This window comes from Felis catus, chromosome F1 (genome assembly GCF_018350175.1).
Source record: "Felis catus isolate Fca126 chromosome F1, F.catus_Fca126_mat1.0, whole genome shotgun sequence".
NCBI lineage: Eukaryota > Metazoa > Chordata > Mammalia > Carnivora > Felidae > Felis > Felis catus.
The window spans coordinates 54,552,730-54,578,937 of NC_058384.1; the positions used below are offsets into that span (position 1 = coordinate 54,552,730).

The 26,208-nt window shown below is 44.6% G+C and overlaps 1 protein-coding gene across 2 annotated transcripts in view; it reads right to left on the reverse strand.

Annotated features, from left to right (window-relative positions):
• The window catches only part of ESRRG (estrogen related receptor gamma), a 628,903-nt gene extending 615,452 nt beyond the window's left edge, over positions 1-13,451 (reverse strand). The window contains exon 1 of one of the 2 annotated variants that reach the window (XM_019822195.3): positions 13,368-13,451. Coding sequence is in view for 1 of the 2 variants with exons in the window: in XM_045048790.1 (XP_044904725.1) it covers positions 13,368-13,369 (2 nt within the window). In the remaining variant the exon portion in view is untranslated. The remainder of the gene's footprint in view (positions 1-13,367) is intronic. The other variant, XM_045048790.1, reaches the window with a different exon arrangement.
• Between the last annotated feature and the right edge of the window lie 12,757 nt (positions 13,452-26,208).

Genomic DNA, 26,208 nt, shown 5'->3' on the forward strand with positions numbered 1-26,208 from the left:
TCTTGACAATGGAATAGGAGCCAAAGTACTCAACCTATGTGTCATTTGCTTAAAAGGAAACTGCTTGCCCTGGATTTCTTCTCAGATAACCAGGAGTTGGGTTAGCAGAAAAACATTATGGAAAGAACCAATGGTCAGTGAAGCAGACAGGCCAGACCAAGCATTCCATTAAAAACACTTATTCTGGGGGGGGGGGGGGGAGGATATATATATTTTTTTTTTAACTTATTTAATTCATCGTATATTAGAGTCTAGCTTAAAAGTGTTTCTTTTATGCCCTAATACACACTTTCAAGTAGATAAATCCAGTAGACAACTGTTTACACCAGTCTGGACCTCCAAAAAGAAGTCTGAACCAACAGTGGAGAACTGACACCTCTTAGCATCTAGAAAGTAATAAAATCCATGGGAATAAAATTTAAAAAAGAACCTGGGGGCGCCTGGGTGGCGCAGTCGGTTAAGCGTCCGACTTCAGCCAGGTCACGATCTCGCGGTCTGTGAGTTCGAGCCCCGCGTCGGGCTCTGGGCTGATGGCTCAGAGCCTGGAGCCTGTTTCCGATTCTGTGTCTCCCTCTCTCTCTGCCCCTCCCCCGTTCATGCTCTGTCTCTCTCTGTCCCAAAAATAAATAAACGTTGAAAAAAAAAATTAAAAAAAAATTAAAAAAAAAAAAAAAAAGAACCTGGATTTGTATCCTGGCCCCACTTTTTATTATTAATGTGATTTTGAGTAAGTTATATCTATGAGCCTATATTGTATCAGCCTGTAATAATATTTGTATTAAGGTAACTAACTGCTATAAAGTTAAATCTCCACATCCCAGTAGCTCAACACCAAGAAGTTTATTTCTCACTTATGTGAACCCCAATTGCATATTAAGCAAGACCCAGGCTCCTCCATCCAGCAGCTCTTTCTCCCCTAAGATCTTGAAGTCTTTTGTTTCCAGGCTTTTCCCTTCCACAGTCCATGGTAGAATGGGCACATATGCTTCTGAAACACTTCGGCCTGAAAGTTACTCCACACTTCATTGTTGAAAACCACCTAGAGGCAAAGGGGCCTAGGAAATGAAGCTCCCCCTTGGAAGTCACTTGCCGGTAGAGGCCCTGTACAATAATGGCACACAAAGAGTGGTGAACAATGGCCTCAAAAGTAATCCCCCTGCTTGTCTTGGAGATGAAAAGCAAAAAGGAATGGATAATACATTTAACAGTGTATCATGTCTAAGGGACCCTCAATAGTGTTAGATCCTACCTTCTTCCCTGTTACTTCCCCCTCTTCCTCCATCCCAAATACGCCTCTGTGTTCCAAATAGGCCTTATATTCTCCCATGTTCATGCCTTTATTCACATTTTTATCTTTATACGCAAAACCCTAAGGATATTTTTTTTCTTTTCTGCTACAACAATTCCAATTCTACCCACTTTTTTTTGAAATTTATTTATTTTGAAGAGAGAGAGAGAGAGACAGACAGACAGACAGCATGAGAAGGGGAGAAGCAGAGAGAGAGGGAGAGAGAATCCCAAGCAGACTCTGCACCATGAGCACAAGAGTCCAATATGGGGCTCAAACCTACAAACCGTGAGATCATGACCTAAGCTAAAACCAAGAGTTGGATGCTTAACCGACTGAGCCACCCAGGCGCCCCACTCAAAGACCAATCTCAAAGAAATCTCCAGAAGTCTGCTTTTTGTAATTCTTCATGGCCAGATTAAGCTCCTTTCAACCACTGTCACCGTGCTTACAAACTTTTTACATACTTCCAAATTTAGCATTTATCAGGTATTTGTTTGGTATTGTAACAATATATGTATGTGGGGCACCTGGGTGGCTCAGTCAGTGAAGCATCTGACTTCAGCTCAGGTCATGATCTCATGGTTCATGGGTTTGAACCCTGCATCGAGCTCTGTGCTGACACCTCAGAGCCTGGAGCCTGCTTCAGATTCTGTGTCTCCTTCTCTCTCTGTCCCTCCCCCACTCTCTCTGTCTCTCTGTCTCTCAAGAAATGAATAAACATTTTAAAAGTTTAAAAAAATAACCCCAAAACATATGTACTTACCCTTCCTGACAACCTCCAAGCCTAAGAAGATGTAAAGCTCCTTGAAGACAGCAACTGCATTTAACTCCTATTGTTCACAGTGATTAAAAAAGTAAACTGAACTTAGACTTTGAACTTAAGAGACCAACAATTAGAGATCTGGGGTCTCCTCAAAGAATGAAAAGCTGAATAGTCATTCAGGCAACTCTGGAAAGGGGGGAAAACCACACTTTGCTTCAAGTATTTATATACTCAGGTGAGGGCTCTCTGAGTTACTGGGATATCTGCTTCATTTCTTTCTTTAACTTTGTGTACCCATGAGGAAGCATGTGTGGTAAAACCTGTTTATGAATAAAGCACGTACTTAACGAACAATAAAGCAACATATCTTTAAATATTATCATAACCAAGAAAAACAAACAATTCTGAAGAGGCTTCTTTAAGAACTCTCCACAGGCATGAATCAAGGTGGTGATGTGGCACTTCTCGGGGTAATTTGATAAATGTCAACAACAAAACTATTGAAATCTCTCCATCAGGTGAACACACCTCTCTGAGTTACCTGAGCATTTGCCAAGTCACTTTCTTCTGTTCAGATATAGCCAGCCACTGCCTTAGCAAAAGAAGAAAAAGGGGGAAAAAATGGAAGTAATTGGACTTCAGGCGGTGCGCTGAAAATACCTATTATTTTCCTTTTCCCAACAACTATCCTGGTAAAAGTAGACCATGCATAGGCAGGAGGTATTTCTCAGCACACAATCTGATTACATGCACCCAACCAAAGGCTGGGTGCTCCTCAAACAATATGCAGTTTTCCATGTAGGGAGATTGGCACGTGAACCCACTAACACTACTCTTCCCACACCAGATGTTCCCAGATGGCCTCTGAATTCCTGAAGGAACCTGAAAGAATCGGTCTGCCTTTCCTCTCCGGCTGGAGAAATCAGAGACATATTCAGGGATCCACTCCGTGTTCAAATTCATCGCCCAGTCCAACTTTCAAAGACAGTCCAGGGACGATCTAGATTCCTGGACACAAGTTCTCAGACTAACGTCTGCCCATTGCTTATTCCAGTGTTCATCAGGATTTCAGAACAAAGCTACCCTGGAGGGTGAAGGGGCAGTGAGATTCCATTGCCTAAGATACACTCCATATCTCTACCAGTGCCACCCATTTGGGCCTTCCGGTGGGGAGGGATCTCACTGAAATGTGTAAGGAGAGTGAGATCCAAAAAAGCATTCTCTAGAACACTATACCTAGGAGTTATTCTGTATATGCAGGATTCTGTGATCAGTCTGGAAAACATCACAAACAGTAGCCTTCTTTCAGATAAGCATAGCACCTATTAGTATACCGAGGGCTCTGACATGTCCTGCCGTGAAGAAACCTGTTGAACCCACAATATATTTGTCTACACGAAAGCTTCTGAAGCAAAATGCTTATTAACGTCTGTCCTCAATAGACTGTGGGTCCCATGAGGTCAGGGTCCGTGCTCTTTTCTTCACTGCTGTTCCTCGAGTGCTTAACACAGTACTGGATACTTTGATAAATATTTGATGAATTAATGAATATCTTGTGGAAAGAAGGCCCCACAGAACATGCTAAATTTATGACTCTTCACATCTCTATGGAATACTTCACATAAAGACAACCTCCCCAAATAGGAAGATCACTTTAAATCTCATATTCAAATCCCAGTTGGTGAGGTAACTGAATAGTGCACTGGCACTTACTGTTTGTGGTCAGAAAATTTCTCCTTTCCTCTCAAACTATCTTTTGTCAGTGTCAAATTAACTTGATCATATATATCAAAATTTTTAGTATCTAGACCAGCAATGCTTAAAATTTACTGTGTATAAAAATCTATTGAGGGGACTGTTCAAGATGCCAAGTCCTGGAGACTCAGTGTTTCTAGAGCGGAGCCCAGCACTCCGCATTTCACGCAAATATCCTACCGTCATCCTGACATGGCTGTTCAGGTGGAACATGCTCTCAGAAATGCTGAACAAGAGACATTGTGGAAAAGGAGCCCCTGACTTGGTACCAGAGCCTGGTTTGAGACTCAGATCTGTGTCCTCACTACTCATGTGGCCATAGCAGTAATCTCTCAGTTTTCCTTCCCTCTCTTGGGACTCATAATACATTCCCTAATCTACATACCTAGCTCCAACAGACCTACCTCCTAGCACTAAATAAGGGGAAAAGCATTTGTGAAACCATGCCCTGAAACCTAGCAGGTGTTCACACACACTGTTCAACAAATCAATAAGTTCACAGTTATTTTAACGTTGTGGGGAATTAACCAAACTCTATCACAGCAAGCATTCAACACAGAAAGATTTTCTGCTGATTATTTAGAGACAGACAAAACAGAGCTGGACCAATAGTGTATGCATCCATATCAGTCAGCCTGGCAAACTGTTCCTCAGAACATTTGGCTCATGCTTATGGACACAGTAATTACCCAAATCACGGTGAGAGCCAAACTGTGCGACATTGGCCACAACACCCAGAATGTTACAATATTTCCTCTGCTTGTACCAGACCTTCAAAAAGTGGACTCTTGGGGCGCCTGGATGGCTCAGTAGGTTGAGCGTCCAACTCTTGATTTCGGCTCAGGTCATGATCTCAGGGTTGTGGGTTCGAGTCTTTTTTCAGGCTCTATGCTGAGTGTGGAGCCTGCTTAAGATTCCCTCTCTCCCTCTGCCCCTTTGCCCCTCTCCCTTACTCTCCAATAAAATTTAAATTTAAATTTTAAAAAGTGGACAATTCATTCTTATGTCAGCTAACGGCTAAATTCTTTGGCATCTATATATTTACAGAAGGAAAGATTTCCCATTTATCAAGTATCTTCATTGATAATAATTAATCATTGTTCAAAGAGTAGAATGCAATGGACTACATGTAACAACAATACAGTCCTCAGTGCATTTAATTCTCTTTCCATTCTGAATACTCTCTGGAGCCTGTAGCACTCAGGATAATTGCTATGAAAACTGCTCAATCGCCCTACAAAGAATCCTTTGAAAACACTAGATATAGGGTTGATTGTTTCCTAACTTTGCAGTATACTCTGAAGCCTGTCCTTTGGAATAGATCTGATATTGCTTATTATCCACCTTGCATATATAAAATAAGAAAGAAAAAAAATAATCACTGAAAGATCTCTGCTTCAAAGACTATTAATAATTTCTAATTAGTGTATTACTCTATATCCTATATATTAATTTGTTGTCATTTGTGTGTCTGTGTGTGTGTGTGTGTGTGTGTGTGTGTGTGTGTGTGTTGGCTTTTCTTGCCCTTCTGATACTAAACTTTAAATTTTTAAATGTTTTTCCCATAGCTCAAGCACTCAGTGGATACCCAACAAACTTCGTTGGCTCATCGACCTGTGGTTGATGAGAGCAGCAAGTGAATTTGGAGAACTGAATTCATGCCATAATGTTTATTTTCTATTGTTTATTATTGCCTTTGTGCTTAATGTTCTGGTTGCCATCTACTTCCCGTGCCTATTAGCAGTCTCGTGTTAGCAGGAACAAATGTGATTGATTACAGGGCTCACACAGGTAACCAAGTAAATGAATCAAGCCAAGTTTGGTGACCCCATCAAAAGATGGCAGTGACAGCTTGACTCCAGCAGATTATTACTATGGGAGAACGCAGGAATGCCGCCCTGGCATTCCTAGACCTTCAAATGTTTCCAGAAAAGTCAGGCCTGTAATAGGTACCCAATAAATATTTGCTGAATCCATTAATCAGACTCCAATTTTCATCAGAAATCTCTAGATTTTAGATGTAAGCAGCATAATATAGTAGTAAGAATACAGACTCTCAAGTCCGACTGCCTTCATTCAAAACTTAACTCCGCCACCTATCAGCTCCATGACCTTGGGCAAGTTATACAAAACCTCTGGGCTTGGTTTTCTCATCTGTAACAGGGGGAAAGTATCGACCTCACAGGGTTATTTGAGAACTTTTTTTTTTTAATATGCATTAAATCTCAGGATAATATCTGGAACATTGCAAGTGCCACATAAAAAAGGAAGCTCACACTTAAACTTCAAAATGCCTTATAATTTTCACATGTTATCCCATCTTTCCCCACCATAACTGGTGGATAAACATGTGACTCTGTAGACAAGGAAACAGAGTCTCCCTCAGAACCCTCAGGACTGTTCACGATGACAGCCATGCACGTGACTCACGCATGAACCCTGGGCATGCAGTGTGCAGTGATTTACCCAACAGTGTATCCCTTAAAATGGCAGATGTACAAATCTGGTCCAATACTTCTGATGGACAGAACCAGAGATGTCTCAATCAGTGTTCATCATAAACCCTCTTACTCAATAACTAAATACTGAAATAAAATGAAGATCTGATTCAACCCCGTGTGGTTATTTTTAACCCAAATGTGAATTACCCAAAACCAACCAATTTGAGAGAATAATCGAAACCTTTACATTCAATAATGTCCCTTTACGTTCCTCCTCTCTTATTAATTTTTGCTTTTAAATTCCATTGCAATAATTTAGTTTCTCTTTCCTCTGACTCTAAGACCTTTCTCCCAGGGGCTTTACAGATACATCACCTGACCACAGGCCCGTGTGTGGCTGTGTGTAAAAACTGCTAAGTTAGGAACACCCTGTCAACCTTTTCTTTCATTTTCCTGGTGGTTGTTGGTTTAAGGCAGATGTTTAATGTTATTTAAACAGAGGAGACTATTTAAAATTTCTTGGAAGATGGATTCGATAATGATATTTTTTTAAAAAACACCTACTGTCTTCTTGAGATCAAAGATCTCATTCAGCAGGGTAGACATCTTATCTGAATAACTCAGGACTTCTTCAAAGAAAAAGGTCAGTGTAGCTGTAGCTGTTTCCTTCCCTTGAACGGCAGTAACTTTATGTTACTGCCTGATAACCTGCATTTCACAAAGCTGCTCTCTGGGCATTACAGAAGAGTCTTCTCTTTCTCTAGGGTATGGAGTTTTGAATATTTGTTTTGTGTTGTGTTTAAGACTGAGTCTCCTCACGGAGGAGAAATGCACCTATTGTTAAAAATAACTACTACCAAATTGGACTTTATCAAAATTCAAAACTTTTATGAATTGTGGGGCATTATCAAGAAGGTGAACAACACACAGAATGGGAGAAAATATAAATGTATGCAAGTCATACCCCTGATAAGTATCTAATATTCAGAATATATAACAAACTCTCACAATTCAACAGCAAACAGACAAACAACCCAATTAAAAACATGAGCAAAGGCAGTGAATAGACCTTTCTCTGAAAAAAACACTCAAATGGACAACAGGCACATGAAAAGGTGCTTGGCATCGTTAGTCATGGCAAATATGCAAATTAAAACCACAGTGAGATACCACTGACACCCGCGAGGGTGGCTATGCCTGTTTTTTAAATAAAAAAATAAATAAATGTTGGTGAAGATGTAGAGAAACTAGAACCCTCAGACATTTATGGTATGACTCTACAATTGTGCAGACACTGGAAAGCGGTGTGGGGACTCCTCAAAAAGCGAAACACAGAATTATGATGCGACCCGGGAATTTGACTATCCCCAACAGGTCTGAAAACATACATCCGAGCAAAACCTTGTAAACGTATGTCCACAGCAGCATTATTCATAACACCCAAAAAATGCAAACAACATGAATGTCTGCCAACAGAGGACTGCATAAACAAAATGTGGTATATCCATGAAATCCAGGATCATTCAGCCAGAAGTGAAGCACTGAAACATCTATAACGTGGACGAACCTCGACGGCACTGTGCTAAGTAACGACGCGAGAAACCAAAGGCCCAATGCTAAACGAACTCAATTATAAAATGCCCAGAACAAGCAAATCCACACATACAGGCTGCAGGTGAGCGGTTGTGAGGAGAGGGGGAATGGGGAGACTGCTGAATGGGTACAGGTGATGACGATGCTCTGGACTCAAACAGTGGTGTTGGTTGCACATCATTGTGAATCTAATGAGTTACGTTATATGTTTGCAAATGGTTTAAATATTTTATGATATCTGGAATTTTATCTCATTAAAAAAAAATACTGGCTTGAACCCTCAACAGGAAAAGCAAGAACCGTCTTCCCATACAAAGCAACTGCGCACAATGTATCACCCAAATGATATTAAGGAGCAAAAGACTGCATGTAGGTCAGTGCCTGACAACGTGTCCTTATTCCCTTCATTTCATGGTGCCATTTATCATTAGCCCTTTGCTCTTGAACAACATTTTTGGTTTGTCGGTTTGTCAGTAGAAGCTTCTTTTCTGATGCTGGGTTTCTTATCAAAACTTTAGCGAATTTGGCTATCACTGGTTAATGAATATACGTGGGAACCTTCTCCCTTCTAAATTGCATTAAAATGTTTAATTTGAAATAAGAGAATATTAATGACTCTGGTAAAGGGAGGTTTATGATTTATCAAAAATCAGTATTTTTTAATGTTTATTTTGAGAGAGAGAGAGAGAGAGAACCCAAACAGGGAGGGGCAGAGAGAGAGAGGGAGAGAGAATCCCAAGCAGGCTCCGCACTGTCAGCACAAAGCCCAATGTAAGGCCTGATCTCACAAACTATGAGATCATGACCTTAGCTGAAATCAAGAGTCAGAAGCGCACCCAACTGAGCCACCCAGGTGCCCCGATAAATCAGTAATTTGTATCATTAATCCACATGAGACAAATGAAAAGAGAACATTGATATATCTAATAGAAAAAATAAAGAACATTAAGAAAAAACTCATTAGTAAGTCTCCCCCAAAAAGAAGACCTATATTTTCTCCCAAGAAGAAATGTCTTTTTTTACTACTTAAATGTTAACCATAAAATAGATTATACGAATGGGTCAGAAGAATATACCATATGCTTAAAATCTTAATTTTTCTGTCCTTCAAACCTTCCTGTCAACTAGATTATACAATGGAAAATGTTGAAAAGTAACTTTAAGCTGGGAAAAAATCTAATTTGAATATATACTTGTTAATAAGCAGTTGATGGCAGATTCAGTTAGATGGGAGGATATAACTACAAAGCAGCATGACCAAGTCACACACAAAGTTCTGAAAAGAAATCTGGTTGTCAATGAATTTCACAGATACAATCTCCTGAACTTATGTTAAATAATTTTTAACATACGCCATGATTTTTTTTTAATCTCAAAGAAAAATTCTGTATTAAAAAGGCACATTTACCTTTTATGAGGGAACTATTTAAATGTTAATCTGACCAGGTTTATTCCAAATAGGCAGGAGGAGGGAAAAGAGCAGGCATTTAAATAATTCAAGTTTAAAACAAAGAAACTCACTTCCATCTCAAGTATGTGTCTCATTCAGGTGAAAAGCAAAGGCAGTTTTAACCAGAAGTACCTGGAGAATTGTAGTGGGAATAATCCTGTCTCATAGAAGCTGAACATATCTGGTTCATGTACTGTTATTGTAAGGAAATTTGAGAAATACAGAAACTAAAACCAACCTGTTGAAGGTGAACAAGAATTTGATGGAAATAAATGCTTATATTTTATGTCAAAATTAGGTGAGGCAGAGGAGCGCATTATGTATTCAGTGGTCAGATTTTTAACAACACTCAGCCAGATTATGTATCTGAACATTTGGCCAAAACAATCACCTGAACTGAGAGTTCTGTTTCTTCACGTAAGAGGGGAAATGAAGTTAAAGGATGAGACATATGGAGGAAAGCACTGAGGTAATGGAAATTCCTTGTCAAACAGAGTCACTCGGTTCTTCCTTTGGTTCTCACGAATTCCCCTTCTCCATTTCCCTTTCAGGCCTGGCGTCCGTTCCCAGATCTGTGTAAATTTAATGATCAAATGGAATCCTGATGGAGACTGTACTCCAATCCTCTAAACCCTCACTTCTTAGTAAAAGGAGTCTCTATGAGGGAGAACAGGTTAGGAATTACCCCACAGCTGGAGTCCTGGGGCTTCTGACCCAAGAAAGATTGTTCGTGGTGACAGAGAACGGAGCTGCTCCAGCTTTTGAGAAAAGTGGTTATTGCCTTCATCCATCCACACACAGCAAACAGTTTTCTTGTTCTGCTTTTTGTTTTTGTTTTTGTTTTTTTCCCAGTCAAAGCTCTGTCTGGGGACAGGGAGATGGGGAACTGGTGTGGGTTCTAATACCACCGTAGTCCCCAGAAGACCCAGCTTTGCTGTAGAGAGAACAGGAAGACAGACAAGGGACTAAAGGTGGGGCTTAAGAAGACAGGGGCTGGCAGAGTGCAGCTGAAAGTTTTAGGGCTCATAACACTCTCTTCCTCTGGGAGCGTTCAGGGTGATCTCACCCTTGCGACACAGCAGCCCATGGCACCATGAAAACATGATTTAGGGACTGGCAACTGATTATTCATAAAACGGTGACACCATTTATAACCATGATCTAAGGCCATCTATGAAAGGCAAGGCCTTGCTCCCAAGTGGGCCACCTCTGCCAAACCCTGCCTCTGCATTGTTTCCCTGCTTATGGCCTCTTCTCAAGGCTTCTAGGTCACAGACCCAAAGAATTTGAAGAGGACAGTCCCTTATCCTGCCACTTTCACAGTTCCTTGAAAACATGAGCTATTTTGGAGAAAAGGGTATTTCTTCTGTTCACTAGTGCATTTGGAAACAAAAAGGCCTCCTCTTTCTCTGCCTTCACCTCCTTCCATACACAAAGTTTGGGCACAGAACTCTCTAGTTCTGTCTGGAGGGTGGAAAGTCATCTTCACTCACACTCAGGTAGAAAACTCGGGGTCCTTCCTATCCAGAGCCCCTGTAGGTAAAACCCCAGGGGGGGCTGGAGGCCACTCAGCAGAGGCAGAGCACAGAAGGACTGGGACAAAAAATAACTTGAAGCCTAGAGACAGAACAAGAAGGATCCTGCAGCACAGCAGCAGAGGAGAGAGCTAAACCAGAGCTTGGGGCAAGTTCATCTTACTTCGTTAAGCCAAGGAAGCTGCCATGTTCTAAGAGCCCATTAGAGACCAGAAAAAAGCCCTACCGGCTCCCAGAATTCCTAACAGCACAATCTGCTGGGTGAGCCCCCTTCTCCCAGCACAGTCCAGTCTGAAAGCCTGGGGGGCCTTGCCCACCTTCAGGCCCCAGATTCCATGCCAAAGTAGAACCGCCAGGGTTGGGAAAGACAAGCTGGGCCTTTTCCATCTTTGACCTGCTTCTGAGTGGCGCGTGTCCTAGAACACTCGGGACAGAGTATTTGAACGTGGCTGAGGGTCGGGAGCGGAGGAGACTGAGTTCAAGTGAGTCACTGTGTGAGCTGATGCACCCACTAGCCAGCCAAGGCCAGAGAACTTGGGCTGGGGATTCTTGTCTTGGGCAACTCCACCGGCCTCCAAACGCCGTGTGTGTTCTTTTCAAGGGGAACTAGGAGAAAAAACAGCTAGCTAGAGGTCATTCTTTTTTACCATACTGGTCCCTTTACTGCGCGTTTTTTTCTCTCGTTGCCCCTTTCCACCTTTCTTTGATGTCATTCTCCCCTTCCTTCCCTGTCTTCCTCTTAAGACTTGCGTAAAGAGGAGAGGCTCAGAAAACGCGCCACGGGACAGCAGAGTGGCATTTACGGTCGGGAGTGGGGTGGGGTGGGGAGGGGGAGATACTGAGACGTCGCTCCCCCAGGCCCCGAATGCGGACATTTACCGGTCCCTACCGCTAGTTTCTGGTGCAGAGTTGCATTAAGTTTGACATCTACCCATAACCGCTCATGTGGCCCAGGGAGAGTAGCAGAAACTTTGTTCTGCTTTTAACTTGGCAGTTGAGTTCCTGAAAGCTGTCTTGGGCGGGCAGGGGTGAGAATCGGGACAGCTCTGGGCCAGGTATGGGCGGCCCCCGTCCTGTCAGAACCAGAACGTCCCTGCAGGGCCAGGTCTGGGGAGAAGCAGGGACTTGGGCTGGGATCAGACCCCTCCCCCACCTCTGTGCCAGGGAACTCTGGGTGCACGCACGCTGGACAGTGAGGTCCCCTCTCCCAGGCACTGCCATAGACCCGTCTTGGCTTTTCGCTGCCCACCAGTCTAGCCACGCGGCCGACTGAACGCTTTGGAGATGTAGCCACAGGGGGATTGCAAGCGTGACATCCACTGGGAGAGCAGAAATTGGAGGCGGGTAAGAAGTTAAGCCGGCGAGGGCGCGGGGCCCTGAGCGCGCGAGAGAGAGAGGGGAGGCCGCAATTCTCCCCTCACTGGCTCCTAACCCTCCCCACCTCCGTTCTGGGGCTCTGTCCTTCGGCCAAACGGATCTGAGCCCCGGGTTATTTTCAGTCACAACCGCCTCCGCCCCCGCCCCCGCACGTCGTGCCACGGTTCCGGGGGCGGGGGAGAGGAGGGCGGTTGGACCTGTGGGGCGCGAGTCTCACTCCTGACGCCGCGCGCCTGCGAGAAAGCCGGCCTGGCGGCGGCTCCGCGCGCACAGCCGTTCCCCGCGCCATAAACGCGCGCCGAGCGCTTCTCGCGCCTCTCGCGCCTCTCGCGCCGGGGACTCGGGAAACGCTCCTGCCCGCCCGGCTCCCCGCCCTCTTGACGTCTCACTTCTAAAACACATAGGCATCCTCCAGGGTTCTGGCATTTACAAAAAAACAGGACAAGGGCAAGGCCCACGGACCGCCGAGATCCGCCTGCGCCTTTGCGGTCTGCGCAAGCGAGTCCTGTCCGCAGCCGCTGGGGAAAAGGGGGCATCGCAACGCCCAGTTCTACGTGGAATTTAGGGAACTGACGCTGACCCTATTTCCCAGCTAGCCTTATCCTGTACCCACGTCCTTCCCTCCTTTCTACTGGGGTGGTTCCGAGATTTTGATTAAGACATCTGTCCCAGCATCGCAGAGGGAGGGTCCTAAATGGCGAGGCTTCCCGAGCACTTGACTCTCATCCCGCGATCCGTGCCACGGCAAAAGGAAAGGTCTGGATCCAAACGCTCCTAGTCCCCTCCCCCAGCGCGCGGGGCCGCGCTCCAGACCCGCTCCATCACGCCCCTCCCCCGCCCTCAGCCCCACACAATTTCCCTGTTGATGAAACACACACGCCCAGCCCACCCCGCCTCCCGCGTAAAGGCCAGTGCTGTCTCTTTTTGTGCCCAGATGCAAACTCAGCTGGAAGTTGAGAGCAGGGCAGAGTCAGAGATGCAAGGAGAGAGAAACAGAAGAGAAAAATCAGAGGGGGTGAGAGCGCTGAGCGGAGCTGGAGGTCGCAGGGGCCGGGGCACAGGCGGAGGAAAGCCCTAGGGGCGCGGGCGCGGCGGCGGAGCCGCTGCGCCTCCCCCGCGTCTGCCACCCGCGAGCGCCCAGCGGGGTCAAGCGCGGACTCACATGGTCGGACTGCAGAGCCGCTCTCAACTACTGCGGGTGGGTGGTTTCGGGACTCCCCGAGATCTTCTCCCCGGCTGCCTGCGGTGCGAGGGCAGAAACAAAAACAAAACAAATCACGGGACACAATCGAGACGGGCCGCTCGGCGCCGCGGGGACCTCGCGCACTTCGCGCAGGAAAGCGGGCACGGGGATTCGGGCTGCCGCAAATAGCCTATAAATAGCGAACTTTTAGACGGAATCAGCTAACAAATGAGAGGAGCGGGCGTACATTTGCGCACAATCCCCCTTTCCGGGGACGACCCGACCACCCCTCCCGTCCCTCTCCAGACAGGATTTGGGAGGGGACAGATTCGGAAAGCGAGGTGGAGTTTAATTTTTGTGGAATTTACGGTAGTTTTGGTATTTTTGCAAGGGGGGCACTCCGCCTCTTTGACCCTCCCTTTCCGCCTACCTTGGCTGCAGCCCCTCCACCCCCACCCCCACACGCTGCTAGGCGCGCAGGTACCTGCCATGAAGGGCAAAGGTCCTGGAGAGCGGCAATCCTAGGGGTTGAGTGTAGTGCAGGGTGGGGGAGGGGAACACGGAGCCGGGCTTCCCTGGGGATTACTTGGAGCGACAGAAGGAAAGCGGAAAACTGCCAGCGTTTGGGGGTTTCCTCAGATGCCAGGAAGGGAATTTAGGTAATCTCGAGTTTGGGAGGGAAGTGCGAAAAGGTGGGTGAGTGGAGAGGGCACAAAGGAGTTCCTAGAGTACAGGTTTCCTTTCCCAGGGCAACAGTAACCCTCTGGTGCTAGCAAACCCCCTCTCGGCAACTTTACTTGAACCCTCGGCCCTGGCGGGGCCGGGAGACCGAAGGTGCACGCCGGGGTTGAGTCCTTGCTTGCCTTGGGGGCCGCAAGCTCTCGAAGAAGCGCGTCCTGCCGGCTGGTGCCCCAAGGTCTGGCTCGCTGGCTTCCCGAAGCCGGACACCTTTTCGCCGAGCCCGCTCACACCTGCCGACCGGAAGAGATCTATTTGACCAGGAGTACTGAACACCGCTAGCCGTCCGCCCGCCCCCTTTCCTTGCGCCAAGGCCGGATTGCCAATGGCGATTGGGTTGGTTCGATTTTCATTTTCTTTCCAGGTGCTTCTTCAAAACTAAAGCCCCCGAGGACGGCGTACACTCACTCTCCAAACTCCCTAGTTCAGGAGATTGCTTCACTAAATTTATCCTGGATGTTTCACAGGAACCACAGTCAGCAGTGTATCAATAGGGGCGGGAGTGGGGGTTGGAGAAATTGAGGGCGCAGTAGGTGAAAACCCGCAGCTGAAAGAGGTTGCTCTGCTCCCTTTGGAGGCTCCGTCCTCCACGCAAGGCCTGCGGAGCGGGGGCCAAGCCCGCCTAATGGGCCTAAAGGCGGCCTCTAGCTGGGAGGAGGGAAGAGGGAGCCAGCGAACGGTGCTGCTTTTTCTTTCCATTGCCTACCCCAGCCCGACACCACCATTCCGCCCCCTGTTAACGGAAATGTCAAATGCCTAACCTCTACCCCTCATCCCCCGGAGAAGATTAGAGAGGGCTCCTAACGCACTTGCTGTGGTTGCGTTGCTGCCCCATTCACGCTTCTTCCAACACCGCTTTCTGCCTGTTCCCTCCCCAGAAACGGAAAAGTTATTTTGTTTTTCCCAGAAACCAGCCGAGTTTGTAAGGAGAGGGACAAAAGCAGAGGCGCTAAGGGGTTACAGTGGCCACTCACACTGAGGGGTGCGCCCACCGCCCCTGACTCTACTCTTGCAGGCCCGCGGGTCATTTCCAGCCCCTCCTCCCCTCCCTACACACACACACACACACACACACACACACACACACACACACACACACGCACGCACGCACAAGACCGCGCCGCGAGCGCGGGGTCTGAAGGCTGCGCTCCCCGCGCTTCCCAAGGGCCCGGACTGACGCGCACTTAAGGGTGCTCCCAGACGGAGGTGGACGGAGCCCGGGCGGCCCGAGGCACACCAGCCTGGCTGGCGCTTCCCTTGCTACGTACCTGTCCCAGCCTCCCTGCTCCGATCGACACCCCAGCTGGGAAGCCCGGCCTGGAGCCCGCCGCGTCTAGCGGAACCCGCCCCCGCCCTCTCCCCGCGCGCCCTCGCCCTCCCGGACGCTGGGCCAGATATGGGGCGGTCTCTCGCGGGCCATTGGCTTGGGTCACTGTTTCGAGCTGATTTAGAGCATTTCCCCAGGTGTGGGGATCCCCTTGGTGGGCTGGGAAGAGAGGGTCCAGGCCAGCGCCTTACCTTTCACCCCACCCACACCTCCCCCCATTCCCTTGGGTTAACTCCGCAAGGAAAGCGGATGGAAACCTTGCTGGTGGAGTGTGGAGGTCAGGTGGGTGCTTGCGGCTTTTCTCTAAGGTTCTGGGTAATCGTACTAAAGGAACAGGCCCCATGGAGACAAAAACGACGCACAAGGCAGCGTTCCCTTGGCTGTGTTCAGCGCGAAGTTCACGTCTATTGTTTTCTGCCTCGGGGAAAGCTGCCCAGTGTGATAGATCTTTTTAGAGCCCATCACTGGAAGAAAAATCCTGGTGATAACGATTATCTCCTGCTCGCGCTATCTCGCCATCGCCCCAATTCATCTCCCTCTCTCTCCAGCCCCTCGGGGAGAGGAGGAGAGTAAGGGTCTGGCGGGAGGATGGGCCAAGCCGCTGCCCTCGGATGGAGCGGAGAGGCACCAGGCCACCTCATCCGTCCCATTCCGCTCCGGGCTGGGGAGAGAGGACACCGCGGGTTTCTTTCCCTGCCAAGCCTCACGCTTCTTTCAAATGATTTTAGTCTGGTGCTCCGGTCTATCCATATACATTTCCAATCTCATGGCTCATAAACTATTAGCAAAATGGTTTCATTATTCACCTTCTGTATCCTACAAAAGGGAGAAAAGAAGGGAGAGGCAGGAAGGCAGAGTGGGGGTGGGGGGGGTAGTCGTTGGACACTAGTTAACAATGATACTGCCCGTGTTTAAATCATGGTTCAGACTGCCTTCTTCAAGCTGACATTCAACAAATCTGATCCGTTCCCAAGGATCTGCAGCCGACCCCTTCTCCCCCCCTCTACCCTGCCCTCTTTCGCTCCTTCTCTCCATCCATCACTATCCATCTGTCCTTAACACCCAGGTTTCTAGAACGACCAGATGAATAGCTAAGATACTGCAAATCCATTATTTGCTTCATTAGGTGTCATCAATAAGGCACGCCCTTCAGATGCGACACATACAATTATTTGGTTAGAATGGCTACCCCTGGTACCTTTATGGGTGGTGTTGGTGTTGGAATCCCATATCATCCCCGAAACCAAACCATCCTAATTCACAAGTCTAGGATGATAACCAAGAAGTTGGCTGAGGGCTCGGTGTGGTGTCCATGTGCCCAATTGGGCACCAAGTCCTCATCTGGCTTCCGAAAGACCCGGGAAGCGAGGAAGTTGCAAAGTGGTGTGTGTGTGTGTGTGTGTGTGTGTGTGTGTGTGTGTGCGCGCGCGCGCGCAGCGCGTGCCCGCGTGAATGTGTGTAGCAGAAGAATGGGAGGGGTAAAACAGATCGGGGTCTTTGTTTGCTATGAGAGGTGGGGGGGGGGGGGGGAATACACGAGTAAACCCGAATTAAAAGACAGGTAGAAACAGACTGGCTCGCGGAGGCCTGCGAAGTCAGGGCAGGGGGCTAAATAAGGTAGAAAACTACCGGCAGGCGTGAACTGGCAGAGGCAGCCTTGGGCGAGCGGAACCCGGACCAGCCTCTCCGCTGGGGGCGATGATGATATTACGTGTCCCCACCAATACTTTTAAGTTTTAATAAATTTTATCAAGAATGACTCTGTCACAACACACACACACACACACACACACACACACACACACGCTCAAGCTCACTCTCACTCTCCCTCTTCCCCCTGCACTTTTTGAAAATATTAAGGGCGCTAGGCAAGTGAGAGTGCGGTAATTATCCCTGGATGTAGAAACCAATCTGGCTGCGAGACGCCCCTCTGCAATCGCCGGCGGCGGCAGCGGCGGCGGCCGTGCGCGGACCCGCGTGGAGGCCGGGGACTCCGGGCGCTCGCTAGGTCACCGCGCCGCGCGGCCGCCGCTCGCCGGCTGTTTAATATACATGGGGTGGGAACGGAGGGAAACGGATCTTGGGCCTGCACGTCCTGCACAAAAAAAAAAAAAAAAAAAAAATCAATTTGCTATTTATTTTTGAAAAATATAGATTTAGAGAATTTTTTCTCCAGCCCGACCCCCTCCAAGAACGGCGGCCCACATTTAATTACGTCTTTTAATGACTTTTCCCTTACTTGCCGTTGCTATTTCGCGTTAAGGGCGGGGGCGGGCGGGGTTTCTTTGGGGGGTTTTCAATTCCGGTATCTTCAAAAAGATTTGCCTTATGTGTTAATTGCATGCTGTTAAGCACATCTGGGATTGCGTGCTGACCAACTCGGACCAACTTTTAATTAACACATTGACCCGGCGAAGAAGCAGACGCCCAGCCTCCCCCTCGAAATATGTATATTAGCCGCGCGGAAGCCGCGCGGCCCGCGCCGCCAGGTGCGTGCGAGGAATTGCCTGCGTCGAGGGGCGGGAGGGGGTGCAAATTGCAACCGCTCGCGCTCTTCCTGCGAACGTTTTTCTCGCCTTACCTCTAGGAAAACAAAGAAAAAAGAGTAATCGACCGGCTCCAGAAGCGGGCTTCTTACAGCCCTTAATGTGATTTGACCCTGGGCGGGGAACTTAGGAGGAAGAAAGGAGACTCGCCCTGAACCATTTCCAACCGGTCTGACTTGGGCCTGAGCTGAGGTCGAGGGCCTGAGCTCTTTAAATGCAGAGTTCTCCTGTTAATGAGGAGAATTGATGGCCCGGAAGCCTGGAGGAAGGAGAGAACCAGACAGCGGCTGCCTTTTGTGGTCCTGGCCTTCCTACTCCCAGCCTCCTCCCCTTCGCCCCGGGCTCCCCGAGGTTAAACCACCCTCCGGGGCCCGCGTCTGAGAACAAGGAATGGGTGTCCCCCCTCCTCCTTGGAGCGCACCGCTTTCAGCGACGGCAAAGGAACGAGCGGCTATTTTTAGGACTCTAGGCCCGGTCACCAAGGCTCGACTATTCGGGGGTGATCTTCCAGGCAGGCCAGTCAAATCCGGGCTGGAGGGCGGAGGAAACCCGGAGCGCGGCACGGCCGGAGCCACCCGCAGATAGGCAATTCACCCTAAGTAATTTCATTCAGAATTGATGGCGTTTCACTGGAGTGGTGCCTTCCAAGTGAGTGCCTAGCCTGCTTCCCTGTAGAGCACAAATGCGGGTTAATCCCCAGATACGTACTCATGTTCTCTTTCCGCATCTAATCTCAACGGCCTCGCTCTTCTAAATGCTCAGCTGCAGCATACCTCCCTATAAAAAAATGTCAAAGTGGTATTCCTTCTCTTAGCCATAAAAAAGTTGGAGTGAATCACTCCCAAGTTACCGTTTAACGTCCCCTCCAGGTAACAGTTGAAGTTTCTTGTTTGACATTTTTCATTCCCCAATACAGAACTTTTCAATAAATACTCAGCACCAGCACGAGGAGAAGTATATGTCGCAATAAATTCATGGCTGTATGCTCTCACTATGTCGATGCTTTGCAAAATTTAATGTGACAAGATTGCTCCCCAAATTCCTTCCACCTCTCTTCTTTTTTTCTTCTTATTCTCCTTTTTTTGTCCTTCCCTGGAAGCTGCTTTTCCAATCAATGTATCGGAGAATCTGCAAAAATTTAAAACTGAAAGAACAGAAAAGATATAGACAAGAAAGCGAAGATCTGTTATCAATAATTCCTCTGAGTTCCTCCAGATCTTTTTATGTTCAGAGAAAGGTATAATCAACACACATCTTCAGATGTGTCGGGAAAACAAAACAATCAAGTTAGTAAATTACAGTGTCCCTTTGCAAAGATAAGGCCTTTGGAAAGTTAGCAGGAGCATTACCCAAATGGCTTTGTTTTGAGTTTCAGTGGACCACAGCTACTTATTTCAGCTCGCAAATTGATCTGCAAAATTGCAGCACACACCTGATATCCAGGGACAAACAGGAGTTGGTAACTCCAGCTGGCTCTTTTGATTTACTCCGCCTGGTAAGATGTATGCTGGGGTGTTTTGATAAGAGAGGAAAAAAAGGGAGTCAGCAGTTTGATTTGGAAACTCTTTTATTGCTGAATATGGTTGCAGGTTGAAACTAAAGAATGTGTTTCTGCTGGGGACATTTGCATGACACATCCATATGCATTAGCAGCTGCACGGTGTTATATCATCAGTTCCTGTGAGCATTTATCTTTCCCCCCCCCTTCTGTCTTTCTCAAAGGAAGCTGGTAAGTGGCTTATAGGAGAACCATATAGACTTTAAAGACACATGAATCCTCCTGTGTCCTTCAGGCCCTCAGCATCTAATTGGCCTATAACAACCTGTATCTTTTGAGGATTTTGGAATATGTGAAGTAACTAGCCTTTCTGGTTACATTTTTTAACCTATAAGGATGGATTAACTGTGTATAGAATTACCCAAAGAAAGGGGTCGTGGCGGTTCTATTCCATATCTATGTCGTCATCAACATTCTTCTGCTAATTTGCTTTGTGACTTAACAGAGAAACTTCATTAAACTTTCCTTTATGGCATTCGTTTTCATTTCTTGATACTTGATAGAGGTAATATTTTTGATTCAGGGTAGCTAAGACCTTTCCACGCTGGCATGTAGTGGTGGCATCAGAAACCACAAGATCAGTTCTAGAAGATGTGTGCCTCTTCAGAGATTGTATGAGTCGTGCAAAGGCCATCGTCTCATATCCACAGCAATGGTCTGCATCTAATCCTGCCTGAACTTTGTTTCATATGTCTGACTCTCTCTGAATTCCAGTGATCTGTAAACAGCAGGAACCACAATGTCAAATTGAAATCAGAAAGAAACTGAGTTCTTATTTGCTCTGATTCTGTTCAGTCACATAGGCTATTTTTTATTATTTATTAAAAAAATTGTTTTAACCTTTATTTACCTTTGAGACAGAGAGAGGCAGAGCATGAACGGGGGAGGGTCAGAGAGAGGGGGACACAGAATCGGAAGCAGGCTCTAGGCTCTGAGCTGTCAGCACAGAGCCTGACACGGGGCTCATACTCACGGACCACGAGATCATGACCTGAGCTGAAGTCGGCCGCTTAACTGACTGAGCCACCCAGGCGCCCCTAGGCTATTTTTTTTTAATATTTTTTTAAATTTTTTTTACATTTATTTATTTTTGATAGAGAGAGACAGAGCACAAGTGGGGGAGGGGCAGAGAGCGAAGGAGTCACAGAATCAGATGCAGGCTCCAGGCTCTGAGCTGTTGGCACAGAGCCTGACACGGGGCTTGAAGTCACAAACCATGAGATCATGACCTGAGCCGGAGTCAGATGCTTAACCAACTGAGCCACCCAGGCACCCCAACACATAGGCCATTTTTTTTTTAAAGAAAACTGTACATTTAAAGTGTAGTCATCAAGTCAGGGTGACTAGGAAGCATACGGACTCAAACCAAGAGACTAACATAAGCAAATTTTTAAAAATCACCTCGTATCTGCTCACATTCAGTGTTCTTTGAGATTGTTTGAGAATAACCACGCTCAAATTTTTGAAGTACTAGTGCATTACAGGTGTATTACAAAGTAAGACATAAATCTTCCACACACACACACACACACACACACACACACAACTAAGTAACTAAAAGATAATAATCCTTAGGAATCATGAAGATATCCTACTAGAGATATTGTGGTTTTTTCTCCATTTTTGGTAGCTTTTTTGGTCATCAGAGAAGGTATTTAAAGGAAAACAAAGAAATGACAATAATTAGTAAAATGATGTCATCTGTTTCTTTTTTCTACAACGCTTGGAACTAATATGCACTACTGTATAAGTGGGCATGCCTGATAACAAATAAATATGCATGAACCTAAATAATTGTTTTTATGTCTTGTTTCCAGATGCTTGCAAATAGCACTAGATTGGTTTGACCTAACCAAAAGGTAGCTAAGATCTCTGCAGTTCAATTGAATACTAGATATTTTAAGTATCAAAACAAATTTCCCCTGCCCTCCGTTGAACAAAAGTCGCTGGCTTTTTTTTTTTAACTTTTCAGCTTTAAAACAGTAATCCAGTGTAATGTGGGTCAAATGGTTGCTTGATATTGCATAATGGAAAATTAATGAGCTAAATTATTTTATTCAATTATTTCAGTGATACCTAGAACGAACAGCCAATTATTAGGGCTAGTTAGCTTAGTTGTTTAGTTTAGAACATGGGCCAGAATTGATCCTGTGGCTAACTCTTTTCAACAGCTGCATATTATTACGTCCCCCAACTCAGACCCGCCATGAACAATTATGTGCCAGAGGTAACAAAACGAACAGATGAGAAGGCAGATGAATTTGCAGAAACCAAAGAAAACTATTTATTTTTTAAAGTACACATCTCACCGGAGCACCTGGGGGCTCAGTTGGTTAAGCGTCTGACATCAGCGCGGGTCATGATCTCACAGCTCGTGAGTTGGAGGTCTGTACTCCACTCTGTGCTGACAGCTCCAAGCCTGGAGCCTGCTTCAGATTCTGTGTCTCCCTCTCTGCCCTTCCCCCCCTTGTGCCTGTCTCTCCCTTTCAAAAAATAAATAAACATTGAAAAATTTCAAACTACACATCTTTTGCAGTAGTACAGAAGAGATGATGTATATATGTCTACAACCCAAATGAAATATCTCTGGCAAGATTTATTAGAGAATAGGGACAGGGAACAAAAGACCTAATTAAGGCTACCAGGAGAGCTTAGGTATGATGAACACTACTACACCTGCCTGGTATTGTGTCATTTAACACATTTACAAATCAGATGCTACTGCCTCAGTGTGTATTCTCTCTAAGATAAAGAAAGAATTTATATGTTTGCTTTCAGATTGTGTTTTGCCATTAAACATTTCTAGATGTATTAATTGTGTCAATAGATGTTGGGATATGGGGGATCTGGGAGAATTATTTATTTGCTTATCTATTCATATCTTGGCTGTTTTCAAAATAATTCTCTTTCTTCCTCTAAGGCTTTCCTTGTCACAGGACACAACATCATAAGCTCTTTGAAATATGATGGTTAACAAAGATAAACCATAGGCCATTACAATGGGTCACCGTTGATTCAGCAAATCTAAACCAAAACTGGACAGAAGTTTTGTTAAGTCAGTACTTAATTCTATGGCCATGTATTCATACCCCCAAGAACTACGAACTAGGTAATAAGGACATTCAAAAGTCAATAATTGTAGTCTGATATATAAGGAGCTCAGAAGTTGCTACTCTGTTCTAACAAGAAAAAATTGAACAAACTGAAAAATTAGCAAATCTTAGACCCATCAGAGAAGTGAGGTCACAGGGAAAAATTCCATCCCCCAAATTGGAAAGACAGATGAAAACAACCAATCACAACTTATGGTAGTAAAATTCCAAGTGTGAAAACCTCCTTGGGAATCAGTACGGGGGTAGGAAAATAGGAACTGCAATTGACAAGTTGCTGGGAGTTCAGTATGGACAAATCTGAGAGTTTAAAACTCCAGGAGAAGCTAATCACAGATAAGATCCCACATATTTATGACTTTTATTCCCAGGAGCTCTACTGGGTACTCACTGTGAATATCAGATAAAATTGCCTCATACTTCTGGAAGGAGGAAGGGAAAAGGAATCACTTTTTAATATGTCGGTTTTTGTTTTGTTTTGTTTTTTGTTTTCACAAAGCCTGCCTTCAGGAGAAACTATTTTGCCATAGTCTAAGCTATTGGGGCTCATCAGAGCCTAACCTACCCGAGAGAAGGAAATACAAAACTCCAGCCCCCTCTAGCCATCATGTCCCACCTAATGGGGTGAAACTGAGGTACATTGGTGAAATTCACAGTCCAGGGGCACAAGCTCATCCAAACACTGAGACCTAATGATAGGACTACACAACATGGCCACCACCCCGACACCTTACCATCGCATTACCAAAAACCTATTGTCTGCAGTTTCTTTTGCCCAGTATATCATGTCCACCTTTCAACAAAAATTATAAGGCATACTAAAAAGCAATAAACACAGTTTAAAGCATTAGAATCAGACAGATATGGCCGGAATTTTGGAATTAACAAACCAGGAATAAAAAAAAAATGATTAATATGACAAGGGCTTTAATGGAAAAGTACACAACATGCTAGACCAGAGGGATAATGTAAGCAGAGATATGGAAATTCTAAGAAAGAATCAAAAATTCTCTAAATCAAAAACATTTTTGATTGAAGAACATTTTTGATGGTCTCATTAGTAGCCTATCACAGCTGAGGGAAAAAAATCTCTGAGGTTGAGAATATGACCAAAGAAACTTTGAAAACTAAAAGCCAAGAGAAAAAAGAAAAAAAGGAATAAAATATCCAAGGACTGTGGGACAACTACAAAAATTGTAACACACACAATGGGAATACCATAAGAGGAAAGAAAGAGGAACAGAAAATGTTTGAAGCAGTAATAACTAAGAACTTCTCATAACTGATGTCAGACACCAAACCATAGATCCAGGAATCTCAGAGAACACCAAGTAGGATAAATGTTAAAAAAAAAAACAACCAAAAACCAAACAAACAAAAACAAAACAAAACAACAACAAAAATAAAACACACCAGACTATACCTCGGTATATTATACTCAAACTTTAGGAAATCAAAGACAAAATCTTGAATGAAGCCAGAGGAAGAAATCTTACCTAAAGAGGAACAAACAAGAATTACATCTTATTCCTCCACAAACTGTGCAAGCAAAAAAAGAGTGGAGTGAAACAGTTAATGCATTGAGAGAAAAAACTACCAATCTAGAATTCTGTACCCTTTGAAATTATCCTTCTAAAATGAAGGAGAAATAAAGACTTTCTCAGACAAACATAAGTTGAAGGAGTTTGTTTCCAGTACACTTGGTTATAAGAACTGTTAAAAGAAGTTCTTCAGATAAAAGAAAAACGATATACGTCAGAAACTTGGATCTACATAAAGAAAGGAAGAGCTTTAGAGAAGGAATAGTGAATATAAAATAAAAACAAAAATACAAAAAAAAAGACAAAAATATTTTTGTCTTGCTCTTAACTGAAATAAGAGATAACAATTTATTAAAAATAATAAAAGTTGTAATATATTTGATGATTATAGCTTATGTATAAATGAAAATAAATGACAGCAATGTTACAAGGGACAAGAAGGAGGAAATAGAATTATTTTGTTATTATAATGTACTTGTACAAACCATGGTATACTGTTATTTGAAAGTGGACTTGAATTAGTTGTAAATATACATTGCAAACTCTAAAGCAACCACTTAAAAAATAAAGCTATACTTATTATTGATATGCAATGAAATGAGAGGAAATGGAATAATATAAAATGTTCATTTAAATCACAAAAGCAGGGGCACCTGGATGGCTCAGTCAGTTGAGTATTTGACTTTGGCTAAGGTCATGATCTCAAGGTTCATGAGTTCTAGCCCTGCATTGGGCTGTGTGTGGACAGCTCAGAGCCTGGAACCTACTTCAGATTCTGTGTCTCCCTCTCTCTCTACCCCTCCCCTGCTCGTGCTCTGTCTCTCTGTCTCTCTCAAAAATAAATAAACACTAAGAAAAATTTTTTAAATAAAAATTGAAATCACAGAAGCAGACAAAATCATGGAAGACAAAAATGGGGACAAAGAATATGGGCAACAAATAGAAAACAGTAACATATAGGGTAGATACTAATTTAACTATATCAATAATCACTTTAAACACCCAAGCTTTAAATATACCAATAAAAAGACAAAGATTGTCAGAGTGAATCAAAAAAATAAGATTCAACTATATGTTACCTGCAAGTAACCCACTTTGAATATAAAGTCACACAGAAATTAAAAGTAAAGGGATGGAGGAAAATATACCACGCAAACACTAAAAGAAAATGGGAGTGGCTATATTAATTTCAGGCAAAAGAGAACAATGAAAGTTGGGTCACGGATAAGTTGACATTACATAAATGACATTACATAATGATATTACATAATGATAAAGGGCACAATATTTTAAAAACATTTAACAATCCTTAATGTCTATGCATTTAACAACAGAGCATCAAAATATGTGAGACAAAAACTGATAGAACTGCAAGGAGAAATAAGTTAATATACTATTGCGGTTGGAGATTTTAATAATCCTGTATCAGAAATGGGCAGATCCAGTTGGCAACAACTCAGTAAGGATATAGTTGAACACAACAGCACCATCAAGCAACTGGGTATAATTGACATCAATAGACTACTTCATCCAACAAGAACAGATCATCTATTCTTCTTAAGTTCACATGAAACGTTCGCCAAAATAGACCCCATTCTGTGCCATAAAATACACCTTAACAAATTTAAAAGAATAGAAAGTATACAATGTCTGTTCAGACCACAATAGGATTAAACTAGAAATCAATAACAAAAATATAGCTGGAAAATTCCAAAATACTTGGAGATTAAACAACACCCTTGTCAATAACTCATGAGTCAAAAAAGAAAGCTCAAGAGATATTAAAAGATATTTTGAACTAAATAAAAATGAAAATACAGCTTATCAGAATTTATGAGATCTGGCAAGATCATCACTTAAAGGGAATTTTAAAGCATTGAATGTATATATTAGAAAATAAGAAAGACCTAAAATCAATAATCTAAGATTACACCTTAGGAAACTAGAAAAGAACAAAGTAAATCCAAAGTAAGCAAAAGAAAAGAAATAATAAAAATTAG